Source organism: Carassius auratus, chromosome 4 (assembly GCF_003368295.1).
Source record: "Carassius auratus strain Wakin chromosome 4, ASM336829v1, whole genome shotgun sequence".
Taxonomy (NCBI): domain Eukaryota; kingdom Metazoa; phylum Chordata; class Actinopteri; order Cypriniformes; family Cyprinidae; genus Carassius; species Carassius auratus.
Genome location: NC_039246.1, coordinates 12,127,405 through 12,141,590, shown reverse-complemented (window position 1 = coordinate 12,141,590; position 14,186 = coordinate 12,127,405). Strand labels below are relative to the sequence as shown.

The 14,186-nt window shown below is 34.6% G+C and overlaps 1 protein-coding gene across 1 annotated transcript; it reads left to right on the top strand.

The window, feature by feature from the left end:
* Window positions 1-477: 477 nt before the first annotated feature.
* On the top strand, window positions 478-11,953 carry lta4h (leukotriene A4 hydrolase). The gene is made up of 19 exons (XM_026226797.1): window positions 478-633; window positions 1,531-1,661; window positions 2,151-2,271; window positions 3,163-3,231; window positions 3,380-3,484; window positions 3,564-3,616; window positions 4,745-4,817; window positions 5,820-5,960; window positions 7,298-7,321; window positions 7,432-7,502; window positions 7,594-7,705; window positions 7,889-8,033; window positions 8,666-8,769; window positions 9,011-9,081; window positions 9,160-9,214; window positions 9,317-9,412; window positions 11,127-11,209; window positions 11,293-11,397; window positions 11,541-11,953. Exons 1-19 carry the CDS (start codon window positions 478-480, stop codon window positions 11,656-11,658), a joined length of 1,833 nt encoding a protein of 610 aa, XP_026082582.1. The 3' UTR covers window positions 11,659-11,953.
* Window positions 11,954-14,186: the final 2,233 nt, after the last annotated feature.

Below are 14,186 nucleotides of genomic sequence, written 5' to 3'. Positions count from 1 at the left end.
GCATAAATATACCTGCATTGTACTTTAAACATTAGATTATTTAATTTCCGCGTTACTGTATTGTATTACAATCATGAAAGTAGCCTATGTGCATTACAGTAATGTCACAGTGTAAAAATATTTCTTCTTTCTTTCTTTTTCTTTCTTTCTTTCTTTCTTTCTTTCTTTCTTTCTTTCTTTCTTTCTTTCTCTCTCTCTCGCTCTCTCTCTCTCTATCCTAAAATCTTTACTTAAAATCTATAATTTTGTATTTGTATCAACGTATTAGCTACTTCCGGCTGCGTTTGTGGTCCAGGGTCATATTTGAGTTATATGAACACCCTCAGCCGCTAGAGGACAGTAGTTCATCGTTCTCGCCGTGGTTGTAGCTCAGAAGAACTACAACTCCCATGATGCCGTTCACCCAACCGGTGTCACGTGAATGTGTGTGGGTTAAAATCCATTCGCAGCACGAGCGGAGTGTTCTCTGTCTCAACCATGGCTCCTGTGTCAGACCCCAGCTCCTTTTCCTCTCTCTCCAAGTGCGCCACCAAGCACTTAAATCTCATTTACCATGTTGACTTTGACAGGCACGTGCTCAAAGGAAAAGTCGCCCTGACTGTGGAAGTTCTGGAGGATAAATTCGCTTCTCTGGTACAGTTTTCATTTGGTTCATCAAAGCTGTCATTGTGTTTGCTTGACTTAATCACTACACCTCACAATCACATACACACCTATGTGTGCGTAAGATGCAGTGTTCTGTATTCTTTAACATTGTTATTATTGTTCTAGTTCATTTGTAATAAGTACTAGAATCTAATGGATTGTTCCTTGAAGAAGATCGCTACTAATAGCTAATACTATTTCATTTATAAGGTTTAGCCATGCATGTAAAATATGCTTATCTTACAGTAACAGTAGGGTTGCATATCTACCTGAACTTGATACTGTATTTAAATCCGCAGCGTAACTTGATGACATTTAATCGCATTTAAAGTGTGTCGTTTATAAATTTGATACATTTATTCAACCATCAGCGTTTGCAAATGCATGTGCGTATTCTTTTCTTGTCATATTGTCAATAATGTAAAATGTATCTCATCATTAATGAGGTTTATTAGTCACGTACTGTGTACCTGGTTTACTGCACTTGACCTGAACTTTGATTTCAGAATCGTCCAGATCACATTGATAGACTTTTACCTGAACTTGTTGTACAGGTGCACTTAATAAAGATAAATCTAAGCTTACATAACTGCTATGCAGTTTGCATTTCAAAGGTGTGAAGTGAAAACCAATATACCAAACATGGATTTCCATGAATTGTTTTGACAAGATGTTACCTCAACCATAAAATACCTACTATTGAATATCAAAAGTCACGCCTATTTAAACATGAAGTTTGCAAACTTAAGCCATACACCGTAAATATACAGTTTTTGTTATTATATCAATTTTTTAAACAGATTTAGGTATATATTGTTTGATTAATATTGTATCTCTCTCTTTCTCTCTCTCTCTCTCTCTCTCACTTTCGATCCTTCTTTCTAGACGCTGGACTCCAAGGACTTGAAGATCTTTAAGGTTTCTGCAAATGGCCAGGCTGCGCAGTTTGCTCTGGGGAATAAGCATAAATTTAAGGGATCCCCGCTAGAGATCACTCTGCCTTTTGAACTCTCACGGTACTGACACAAACCTGTTCTGTACTAAGGAAAAGCAGTTTGGTTTTCTACTTCTAATATTTAAGTTATTTGTGTTAAGTGATTCACTAACAAGATAAATGCACCGTAAAACATGCCTGCAAATGCATGCTATGTTTTGCGAACAAAGTTATCGTCTGTGAGCTAAATTTGTCTTGATCTAACCAAGTTCCCCAAAGGAAGAATATTTAATTATTATAAAGTAAATATATATTAACTTTTTTTTTATTATTATGCAAATTATATTATATTAATACATCATTAATATATGATTTAATTAAACATCATATTTAATTGAATGCATTCATTTTAAAGGAATAGTTCACCCAAAAATTTAAAATGAATTGGGTGAAAATTTACTCACTCTCTTGATGAGTTTGTCAAGTCAACTTTGACAGTCCTGTTAATTTCGATGCAAAGTTTTTCCTCATTGTTCCCAACTTGTATTTAAATTATCTGTGTGTGTTTCAGTGGGCAACATGTGATTGTGGAGATCGAATATGAGACATCTCCTAGTGCTACAGCACTGCAGTGGTTGACCCCCAAACAGACTGCTGGGAAAAAACATCCATACCTTTTCAGCCAGTGCCAGGTATGTCCTCGCTATGAGTGGGTGATATCATATGACCAAAACTTGTATCACTATTTTTAATTACTTATTAAAAATTTTAATTAATTACAAGCAACAGGACAAAAATACAATAAAATAAAGACACAAATGAAATGGACCTAGCTGGAAACGTCAAACTCTATTGGTCTACCAGAAATAAGAAATACCACATAAGATAAAAAAAAGAAACAACGGCAACAAAATCTTACCTGTATAAATTTAATATAAAAATACTATGCTTTTTAATGTTAGACACTGTTTTAATATGTCTTTGGTTTTTTGATTAACATTAAATGACACAAACAGCAGCAGGTATATTAGGCTTAATGCACAGGTCCAAAATCTGACACAAATCTGATATTCTACCTGCTGTTTATGTTCACTTAAGACATAACTAGTTGCATTTATGTTGCCAAGATGGCATTTTGATTAAAAAAAAAAAGTATGCATTTGAATGTTCAAATGCAATAAGACGACAGAAAGTAGTTTTAGGTTTTGAAATCACTTGATTTTATACCACAAGCCTTAAACTTGAAAGCAAATTCTAAACCTTTGTGTTTGCATAGGACTACGACATCACAATCATCCAAAATCTCAGATTCAGTTTATTGTGTGTACCGGTTTTTATTATTTTTTTCTACCAATTAATGGTCACCATTTCTCATTTTATCACACTTTCCACCACAGCACATGTGTGTGAAGACTTGTGGTTCATGTGCAATTTCCTTGAAATATTAATATTTATGCAGTCATTACATAACTTGAGTTTTGGTGTAATTAACCTTAAATATGGTGTTTTTTATGCATTTGCAATGTGATCAAACAAATGTTTCCAACCTTTTTTTTTACTCTGACTGTCTCTACCTACAACAGGCCATTCACTGTAGGACCATGGTGCCTTGTCAGGACACTCCATCAGTGAAGCACACTTACTATGCTCAGGTAACATGCATGAATTGCTTGAAGAACTAATTATATACTCAATGAAGCAGCACTGAAGTGCATGCCAAAACCATCTAAACTAAAAGGAAACTCATTAAAATCCACAGTAGTTCTGCCGGTAACACTGGAACATTTTTCTGTGTCTCAGGTGTCTGTCCCCAGAGAGCTGGTGGCATTGATGAGTGCATTGCGTGATGGTCAGGAACCAGATCCGAGCGACAGCAGCCGGGTCATCTATCGCTTCAGGCAGCCGGTCAGCGTCACATTTTTTTATTTTTTATGAAGAGTTGTTTTTCCAAATGCTGTCTTCATATCTTTTTCTCTTTTTGCAGGTCCCAATGCCCTCTTACCTCATTGCTATTGTTGTTGGCGCTTTGGAAAGCAGGTGATCTTTCTTCTGATGTTCTTTCTCTTGTCTTCCTTCTGTTTTGCCAGTTTTGATTTTAGAACCATGCTCATATTTTCATATGACCAGCCATATTTACATATTCAGCATTCAGTTGTGGCTGTTGTTACTCGTGGCTGATGTATTTCACATTCACATTGGTTGGCCAATCATAAGAAGTAATTTATATATAGAAAGGTATAGTAGCAAACATAGCTTGTTTTAATTCAAAAGGGCCATAAAACAGTGGAAAAATGGTCACGTACACTGTTGATCAAAAGTTTGGAACAATGATTTTTTTTTTTTTTTTACATTCACATTTACATTTGATCATTTGGCAGATCCTTTTATCTAAAGTGATTTACAAATGAGGACAACAGGAGCAAATCCACAAAAGAGCAACAATATATAAGGGCTGTGACAAGTCCTGGTCAGTTGTACATGGCATTAGCAATAAATAAAAAGAAAATAAGTGGATTGAATCGAAATAGAATAGATATTTCTTGTGTTAGAAGTTCAAGTGTAGATGGAAGAGATGTCTTTAGCCGTTTCTTGAAGATCTGCTCGGATGGAGTTGGGCAGATCATGCCAGCAGAATGTTATAATCAGTGTTGAAAACAGTTGATGCATCTAGTTCATCAGTTTAAAACTGATTTTTGGATGGAATGTTTAAAAGATAGAAAGTCCCTTTTGATCAATTGAATGCATCCTTGCTTAAAGTATTGAATTCTTAAAATCTTAGTCAAAGCTGAGTAGAATGGTAGTGCGTAATAATATGCAACAGAACAAAATGTTAAGCAGTACAACTGTCTTCAACATTTATAATAATAAGAAATGTTTATTGAGCATTAAGTAGATACATTAGATTTATTTCTGAAGGATCATGTGACACTGAAAATTTTGCTTTGAGATCACCGGAATAAATTGCATTTTAAAATAAATGAAAATAGAAAAAGTTATTTTAAATCGTAAAAATATTCCACAATGTTATTAATTTCACTGCACATTTAATTAAATAAACGCAGCCTAGGTGAGCATAAGAGATGAATCTTAATAATTCCAAACATTTAAGATCTATGTGCACACCTCCTAGATGAGGTGTAAATGATCTTTGTGTGCGGTTTACAGGGAAATCGGCCCCCGATCCAGAGTTTGGTCTGAGAAGGAGTATGTGGATGAGGCAGCGTTTGAGTTTTCAGAGGTGAGAGGAATCTTTTCTGATGCTCTAGACTGAGTTTGACACTTTTGAATGTTAAAGAGAAATGAAAATTTTATGTTTATCTGCTTACCCCCCAGGGCATCCAAGATGAATTTGTTTCTTCAGTAGAACACAAACTGAGATTTTTAGCTCAAACCATTGCAGTTTATCATTCTTATAATGTAAGTGGATGGGAAATATGGCTAAAACATAGAAAAAAAAAAAACACAAAACCAAATGAAACCCTGCAGCTCGTGACAATACACTAATGTGTAAAGACACAAAACGATCTGTCTGTGCAAGAAACAACTGTATTTATATAGTTTTATACCTCTGATTCACGCAATGTGCAAACTGATCAAACTTTCCTGAGCGCGTTCTATTGTGCGTATTCTCAAGCAGGCTCGTGAGGCGTCTACTTCTTCTTCTTCTTGCTTTATGGCGGATCGCAGACTAATAAGTGCATTACCACCACCTATCTATCAAATGGACTATTGACACTCTTAATTGAGATTGTAGATAGTGTGTCAATGGTCGATTTGAGAGAGGTGGCAGTAATGCACTTATAAGTCTGCGATCCGCCATAAAGCAAGAAGAAGACTCCTCACGTGCCTGCTTGAGAACGCGCTCAGGAGAGTTTGAACAGTTTGCACGTTGAGTGAATCAGAGGGAACAAACTATATAAATACTGTTCAGTTTCTTGCACAGACCGATCGTTTTGTGTCTTTACACATCAGTGTATTGGCACGAGCCGTGGAGTTTAATTTGGTTTTGTTTGTGTAGTTTTTTTTTTGTTGTATTGTATGTTTTAGCCGTGATTCCCATCCACTTACATTAAAAGACTGACAGACCATTGGTTTCAGTTAAAAATCAAAACACAAAAGTTAAATTTTTGGGTGAACTATCCCTTTAAGACAGATTGTGATAAACATATTTTACACCACTAAACATTTGAATTGTAATATGAATAACAGATAACACTGTTTGCTGCTTTCTGTTCATCAGACTGAGACCATGTTAAAGACGGCTGAGAGTCTGGCAGGGCCGTATGTGTGGGGCCAATATGATCTCCTGGTGCTGCCTCCATCTTTTCCTTACGGGGGCATGGAGAACCCCTGCCTCACATTTGTCACTCCCACTGTACTGGTCCGTAAAATTCCTCTTCATAAATATATGCAGCCTTCTGCAACTATTAGATGCGTTCACACAGACATGCAAAGCCACATTTAGAGACTAAAGTTAACAAGTGTTCAATCGCGGTCTACGTAGGTTCTGAACAAGTCCTGTGAACTTACAGTATAAAACACAAATAAATGTGTTACAAAATTATATACACTATTTTAAATGTTTAGTCTCAAGATGATTAAAAAAAAAATCATGCTTTTAATCAGCAATGATGCATTAAATTGATCAAAAGTGACAGTAAGTCTTCTATAATTAAATAAACGATGTTCATCTGAACTTTCTATTTATTGTCCATAAAACAAATGTATAATGGTTTACACAAATATATTAAGCAGCACTACTGTTTTCAGCATTAATAATATTAAGAAATGTTTGTTGAGCAGCAAATGAAAAAAAAAAGAAAATGATAGAAGGATCATGTCTCTGAAGACGTTAGTAATGCCTAATTAATGATTAAATTCAGCTTTGTATCACAGAAATAAGTTAAAATTTAATATTTTACATTTTATAAAACAATTTTATTTTTACAAATTTTAGATTGTAATAATTTCATAATATTATAGTTTTTTTCTTTATTTTGTTTGTTAAAAATGCAGCCAAAGCAAGATAAATATATTATATAATATATTATAATGTTTTATATATTAATGCTAAGAAATATGCATATTTCTAAAGTAAATGTATATTTCTGAGTAAAGTTTCTCTTCTATATTAATTCACTACTTATTGCTCTTGTTCAACTGGAGAGGTCAAATTAATTTGTCAAAAAGTGTGATAACCCTGAATTTTGTTCATGTTTATAGAATATACATGTTTTATAATGCATTATTTAATGAATTAACAGAAAAACATACCAGAACCACATCAGTGTAAAAACAAAGATAAAATATTTAAAACTAAATTAAAGTAATAAAACTAGTGTTTGTTTGTAGTTTGTTGTTTAGTTTATTTACAATGTGCAGTTACATTAAAAAGATGGCTGCACCAGATGTTTGTAGTTTGTTGTTTAGTTTATTTACAATGTGCAGTTACATTAAAAAGATGGCTGCACCAGATTTAGCATTATGCTAATTTCCATCTGTAGTCCTACACAATTAAAATTATATAACAAAGGCAATTAAAATATACAAAATGATACAACAAAGACGGTTAATACGATATAAAAAGGCAGTTTACAGACAAGGTATAAAATGCAAATATAAAGTGCAAAATTAGCTAGTTGCATTGTTATAAGGTACTAATAACAAGTGAATATATGGATATTGTTGATGGTCTTACTCTTTCGTTGTGTTTTTCAGGCTGGAGACAGATCCCTCGCTGGTGTAAGTAATCTGTGCATCAAAACATTTTTAGGTTAATGACTGTGAATTTGTTCTAAATCACATATCTTCTGCTAATTTGAATGCACCCTGTGCTTTTGGTTTTGCTGCAGGTCATTGCTCATGAGATTGCCCACAGCTGGACGGGAAACCTGGTGACTAATAGGACCTGGGAGCATTTCTGGTCAGGCAGACACACTGAATATGCCGATCAGAAGTTAGAAAGATCCTGTTTTCTGTGATATGACCCCTGTAACAAATGTCTTTCTCTGCAGGTTGAATGAGGGTCATACGGTGTACATCGAGAGAATGATTGCCAGGTGTATGGAGAGTGAACAGCTCAGGCAGTTTAAAGGCATCGGAGGGTGGAAAGAACTTCAAGAGTCTGTAAGTCACACATAGATTTCACACTTAACTTTTATCTGATTATCACAGGAAATGACAGCAGATTATTCTCAAATCATGCAAATTATGTCAACTACTTTTTTGTCATTTGGTGATTTTCTGTTTAGATATCCTGATGCAGTTTACTGGCAAATCAAGTCACTGCTGTATCGTTTTGTACTGTAGGTCAAACAGTATGGAGCGAATAATGTGCTCACAAACCTGGTCCCGAGTCTGCATGAGGTGGACGTGGATGAAGCCTTCTCCTCTGTGCCCTACGAGAAAGGATTCGCTCTGCTTTATCATCTGGAGGAACTGATGGGAGGTCCAGGTACACACAAAATGATTTCTCCTCTCCAGTTTACAGTGCCAGTACTGCTTAAAGTAGGTCAAGCGTTAAAGTGAAAAATAGAAATTTCTGTCATTTTATTATTTATTTATTTATTTATTTTACTCACCCTCATGAGTTTCCAAACCTCTAAACTGGTTTCTTTCATCTGTTTAGCACAAAGGAATATATTTTTTATAATGTGGATTACCAAATAGTGGATGATATCCATTGACTTTCATAGTACTTTTTCCATGATGACCGAATGTATATACAATATCAACAACAATAATATTTAATATAATATTTTAATTATTATTATTTTTTTTATTTAATTTTAATGTATAATATTTAGATAAATGTACAACCAATCAAATATACTTAAATATTTAAAGCAAGCTTAAATCTTATATCTTAAAATACTTAAAGCAAGCTAAAAGTTAATTATAATTGTTATATTTATTATGACAATATAAGTCAAATAATTATATATATATATATATATATATATATATATATATATATATATACATACAACATCTATATCTTCAAAATAATGTGTAAATAAATAAGCATTTAAAGATTTAATGTTTAAACCAATAAAAGTAAAATACTTTCTCTGCCTTTAATTCTAGAGGTCTTCATGGGTTTCGTGAAGTCTTACATCCAGCTGTTTGCCTATGGCAGTGTAACCACAGAGGAATGGAAGAACTATCTGTTCACTTACTTCAAAGACAAGGTGAGAACTGATTCACTCTGTACATGAACATATAAATGCATAATTATTGTATGCAAGATGCCAAATAAAGCCCAGTAATATAGGAATACACATTGTTTTTATAATCATTTCAGTCTTTTGTCATAAAAAAATTATAATAGTAATTAGGAAACATTCACGATGGGGTCAACCAAAAATCCTGTGAGAATTCTAAAACCAATTCTATTTCCTGTTTAAATGTCTGTGTTTGTTTCTTTGTCAGGTGGACATCTTGAATAAAGTGGACTGGAATGGATGGATGCACACTCCAGGAATGCCCCCAGTCAAACCACAGTGAGCACTGGAGCACACGTTTGGAGTGTGTGTGTGTGTTTGTGTGATTTGATTTTAACTTGACCTCTTTGTGCACAGGTATGATACCTCTATGGCAGATGCCTGCACTGCTCTGTGCCAGAGATGGGTGAAAGTGAGCCGTTCTCCTATTAAACCACACCAAAGCCTGTCACAGTTTTGAAGCTTCTCTAAATAACATTGAGTTTTAGGCTAAACCTCCTTTTTCTCTGTTAAGGCAAAAGATGAAGACCTGGCAAGTTTCACTGAGGCAGACGTGAAGAAACTCAACTCTCCTCAGCTCATTGAGTTTGTGGCTTTGTTGCTCCAAGAGGTAATAAATACTTTAAAATCCTAAATTGAAGGAGGGACCAAAGTCATGTCTAGAGACTACAGTATCAACACAGTATATATTTTTGTCAAGAACATCCTAGAATTGACCATAGCACCTTCTGAACTGTAAAAAAAAAAAAAAAGTTTTAATGTGAAGACGACTAAGAAAGAAAGGGGTGAAAAAAAGAAAGAAATACATTTGCATATATATATGTAAATTTAATGTACAGACTGCACATTTGTTTTAGTTTTTTATATTTATTTTTCAATTATTTAATAACAATTTAAATATTTTTCATACTTATTTTTTCAATGTAAAACTTAAATGACAGTTTTACATAATAAAGAACTGGTCGCATTTTATATAAATGTGATTTTATGTTTATTTTATAATTAATTTCCTTTTTTAATTTGACATATATATATAAAATTATATAAAAAAAATAAAGTTTACAGGGTGCATAGCACTTAAGCATGAAATGTTCACATTTTTGTATAAATGTGATTTAAAAAATATATTATTTCAATATTTAATCTGTTTTTGTTTTTTTTGTGTAGATACCTATTTAATTTTTATTTGATGTGGAAATCTAATTTAGTCTTAATGTCTCAGTATGTTGTTGCAGAGCTATGTGACACATTTAGTGCTGCAGATTAAAAGATGCAGGAACTGAAAGCAGTAGTAGTCTTAAAGGGTTAGTTCACCTAAAAATGAGAATCAGCCCAAAAATGACCCTGAAATCATCCTAGGTGTATATGACTTTCTTCTTTCAGATGAATTCAGTTGGAGTTATTTAAAAAATGGTCTTTGATCTTTCAAGATGTTTAATGCCACTCAGTAGGTGTTGCACTCCACTGGTCCATGAGAAGTTTAATAAAAAGCGCATCCATTACAAAAAAAGCGTCTCACATGGCTCCGGGGGGTGAACAAAGGCCTCCTGTAGCGAATCGATGTGTTTATGTAAGACAAATATCCATCTTCAAAACGTCATAATCATTTTTATTTAGTTTGCGCTCACAGTTATAAACTAAGCAGTTCCAGGTGAATGACGTATGAGGTCAGCTTTGAGCATGCCGCTCAGAAGTGACACACGTGGAAACGCAGGGGAGAGATCGAAACAAAACAACGGTCACTAATAAGAAGTACAAAACGAGGATTTGTAAGGAAGAATGTCGGAGTATTTCGATATAAGCCAAGAGGAGACTGGGTTTCCATTGCTAAAATAAAGAAACTTTGCTTCCTTTGCTCCTGTAAACAAACGTTGGTTTTCACGAGACTCACCAGCACATGCACAACACCGACCTCATACTGTATGTCATTCCCCTGGAACTGCTTTGTTTACAACAGTGAGCGCAAGCTAGATTAAAGTAAATATTACATTTTGAATATGGATATTTTTCTTACAAAATCACATTGATGCACTACAGAAGGCCTTTCACCCCCCCGGAGCCATGTGAGACACTTTTTTTTCTTTTAATGAATGCACTTTTTATTAAGCTTCTCATGAAGCGATGCAGTGCAACACCCGCTAAATGACATCAAACATCTTGAAAGATCAAAGACAATATTTAAAATAACGTTTGACTAGATTCATTTGAAAGAAGAAAGTCATATAAACCTAGGATGACTTCAAGGTGAGTAATTTATGGGCTAATATTCATTTTTGGGTGAGCTAACCCTTTAAAATGTGTCTGTTTTCTTCACATATTTCCAGGCTCCCCTTCCTCTGTCCCATGTGAAGAAGATGCAGGAGGTCTACCAGATGAACAGTGTTAAAAATGCTGAGATCCGCTTCAGGTAAGCACCCTGTTGTTGTGGTTTTTTAATTATATGATTACATATTTTAGTATTTGATGTATCAAATTGGTTGTTTTATGCAGGTGGTTGCGCATCTGTGTGAGGGCACAATGGGAGGAAGCCGTTCCCCTGGCGCTGAAGATGGCTACAGAACAGGGCCGAATGAAATTCACTCGCCCACTCTTCAGGTAAATTCATACAGTTGTTTAGAGAAGTCCATAGTCATTTGCAACAGCGAGCAAACGTGCACACTTCTGTTTTCAAGTGTCCAGAGCTCATCAAGGCTATTTTAAAGTGCACTTGCTGACCTCCTTTTCTCTTTCTCCTTTAGGGAAGTTTACAACTCCAAGTTCAGTGATGAGGCAGTGAAGACTTTTAAGGAGCACCGTGGAACGCTGCACCCCGTCACAGCCATGATGGTGGCCAAAGATCTGAAAATCGATGGCTAAAATGCTGTTTCTGATCTTCTTATACATGAGCAGTGTTTCTATGCGTCAAACTAGTACTCCGATACAAAACTGCATATCACACCAGGAACAGAAGAGTTATTGTGCAGAATGGTTTTCTCTTCATTGGCCAAAGCTTGTATGTTTTTTTAAATCTCTCAGTCTCAGGGCTTAGAACAAAAAACACGCATGTTCAGTATCATGTAGTTCAGTGTTAAAAAGAGTATAAAGGATCCGCTATATCCCTTTATATGACATGTCCACGGTAATGGTCTGTAATAAACTCATCTGTACTAGAGGTTTCGGCTCTTTTATCCAGCACAACATGTATCCTGGTGAACAGCACATAAACATATGCATTTCATATGTACGTTTGATTAACAACATATATATTTTTTCTTTAGGTCGCACAATTCTGCACATGAAAACTGGCATTTGCTCATTCTCATGTGACTTTCTTTCGAAGGAAGTCCAAGATGACTTTCACTACTCGTACAAAATGAATCGAATGCATCACAAACTATATAGTATGCTAGTATACTATATAGTAGTGCAGTTTGCACAGTGCATAGTACTAGGCCTACATCATTTGGGACGCAGCCAATGTGTTTGACTCCTTTTGTAAAAGTTGAATTATATATCAACTTTGATAGAGTTATATAATTCAAATAATATATATGTGTTAGAATACTTTATCCTATTGTAACTTAATTTGAGAATACCAAGCAATTTAAAAAAAATGTGCAAACGACTGAGAAAAGTGCATTTAAAATGTTCATATTAAGTTTCATAAAGTGTTGGAATGTCCCAGCCGTACAGCCACGACTTAAAGCTATGACTACTAGAATAGTTTTTAGTTTATAGTAGATCTTTGCAGTAAACCGGATCGTCTCGACTCTATAGCTCGTCAAGGGGATAAATATCTTTAAGCAGTTCAAATGTATGTTTTTTTACGTGTATACATAATTCTTACGGTATTTTGCTTGACTAATGCTAATGATATAGTGAGAATATGGTGCAGCTGCTGCTATTTATATGGCCAAAAAGAAAGATGATATTTTGATGTCTTGTAATGTAAATCACTGAGATCAATATAGCAGGCTACTTATATAAAAATAAATAAATAAATATATATATATATATATATATATATATATATATATATATATATATATATATATATATATATATATATATATATATAATAAATAAATAAATAAATAAATGTCATTATCTTCCAGTAATATATCTTATTAAGAGGGAATTGAGATACTTCGTTTTCTGCGCTTTAGTAATAAAACTGATTTTAAAATGTAGACCCCATTAGTTCTAAATGAGCATGTCTACCTACATCTGGAGGATCTTATCAAGCCTACCTCAACTTTATCAAGTCATTCAGAGCTGAAGGCTCGAGAAAGCTGATCTCTTGTGATGAGGTTTTATTGGAGAAGCTGCGCCCTCTGGTGGTCGCATACACCATTGACACTGCCTCATTTCAGAAGAGACTGAAACGCAGCATCCAAATGTGACCACCAGAGGGCGCAGCCTTTAATATGAGACACAGCAACTGACATCAGAGGTGTTTTCTGAAAAGGTTGTCGCTAACCTCAAAAAAGTGTCTCTTAGGGAGCATCCAGACCTTTCAAATCATTAAACACTTGTGGCTTCAGAGGGATGATCTGCTTACAGCAGGTGAATCCAATCCTGCTTCTGGAGGACCACCTTACTTAGGCTTAAACTGAAAGGAATTCTATGCTATAGTCTAGGCAGGGGTGCCCAAACTGTTATAGTCTAGGCTCTATGCAAAATCGAGTGTTTTTATATTCTTAATGTCTTTGTGTTGTTAATTATGTACCTGAAGCAAGACTTAAGAAATAGGTGTAAAGTTCAGAGGTTGCTGGTTTGATCTCAGCTGGATAACTGTGATGTGTTTGAAAGAAGGTCCCAGAGCGTCCCAGAGCGATGTCCAGCTGTGGTTATTCTCAGCCTGAAAAAAAAAAAAAACATTTCACATTCCACTTGTTGCGTTCCAATTCCACTTAAAGGGATAATTCACCCAAAAATGAGAATTATGTCATCATTTACTATATGAGTTTCTTTTCTTTTATTGAACCCTAAAGAACACATAGAAGAAGAATGTTGGTAACCAAACAGTTTCTTGTAGCCTTTGACTTTAGAATAAAAAAATACTAAGTTGATGGCTTTGGTTTCCAACATTCTTCTAAATACCTTCTTTAGTATTCAACGGAAGAAAGAAATTAATGTAGGGTTGGAATAACTTGAGCAACAGTATATACCAAAATGAACTTCAGGTTAATTAAGTCGTTTTGATTTAAAATGTATATAATGCAGTGCAAGATGTTCCTCACATCCGCCACCAGAGGGAGACATTACACCACAAGAGCCCTTTGTATGCTTTACTGGCTCACAGACGGCACTGGACTGATTTACAGTTGAGTTAAATTAACACATATAAGAAAACACTAATTTAAATTCTAAATTTTAATTAGCAAGTTCCTAACACACACACA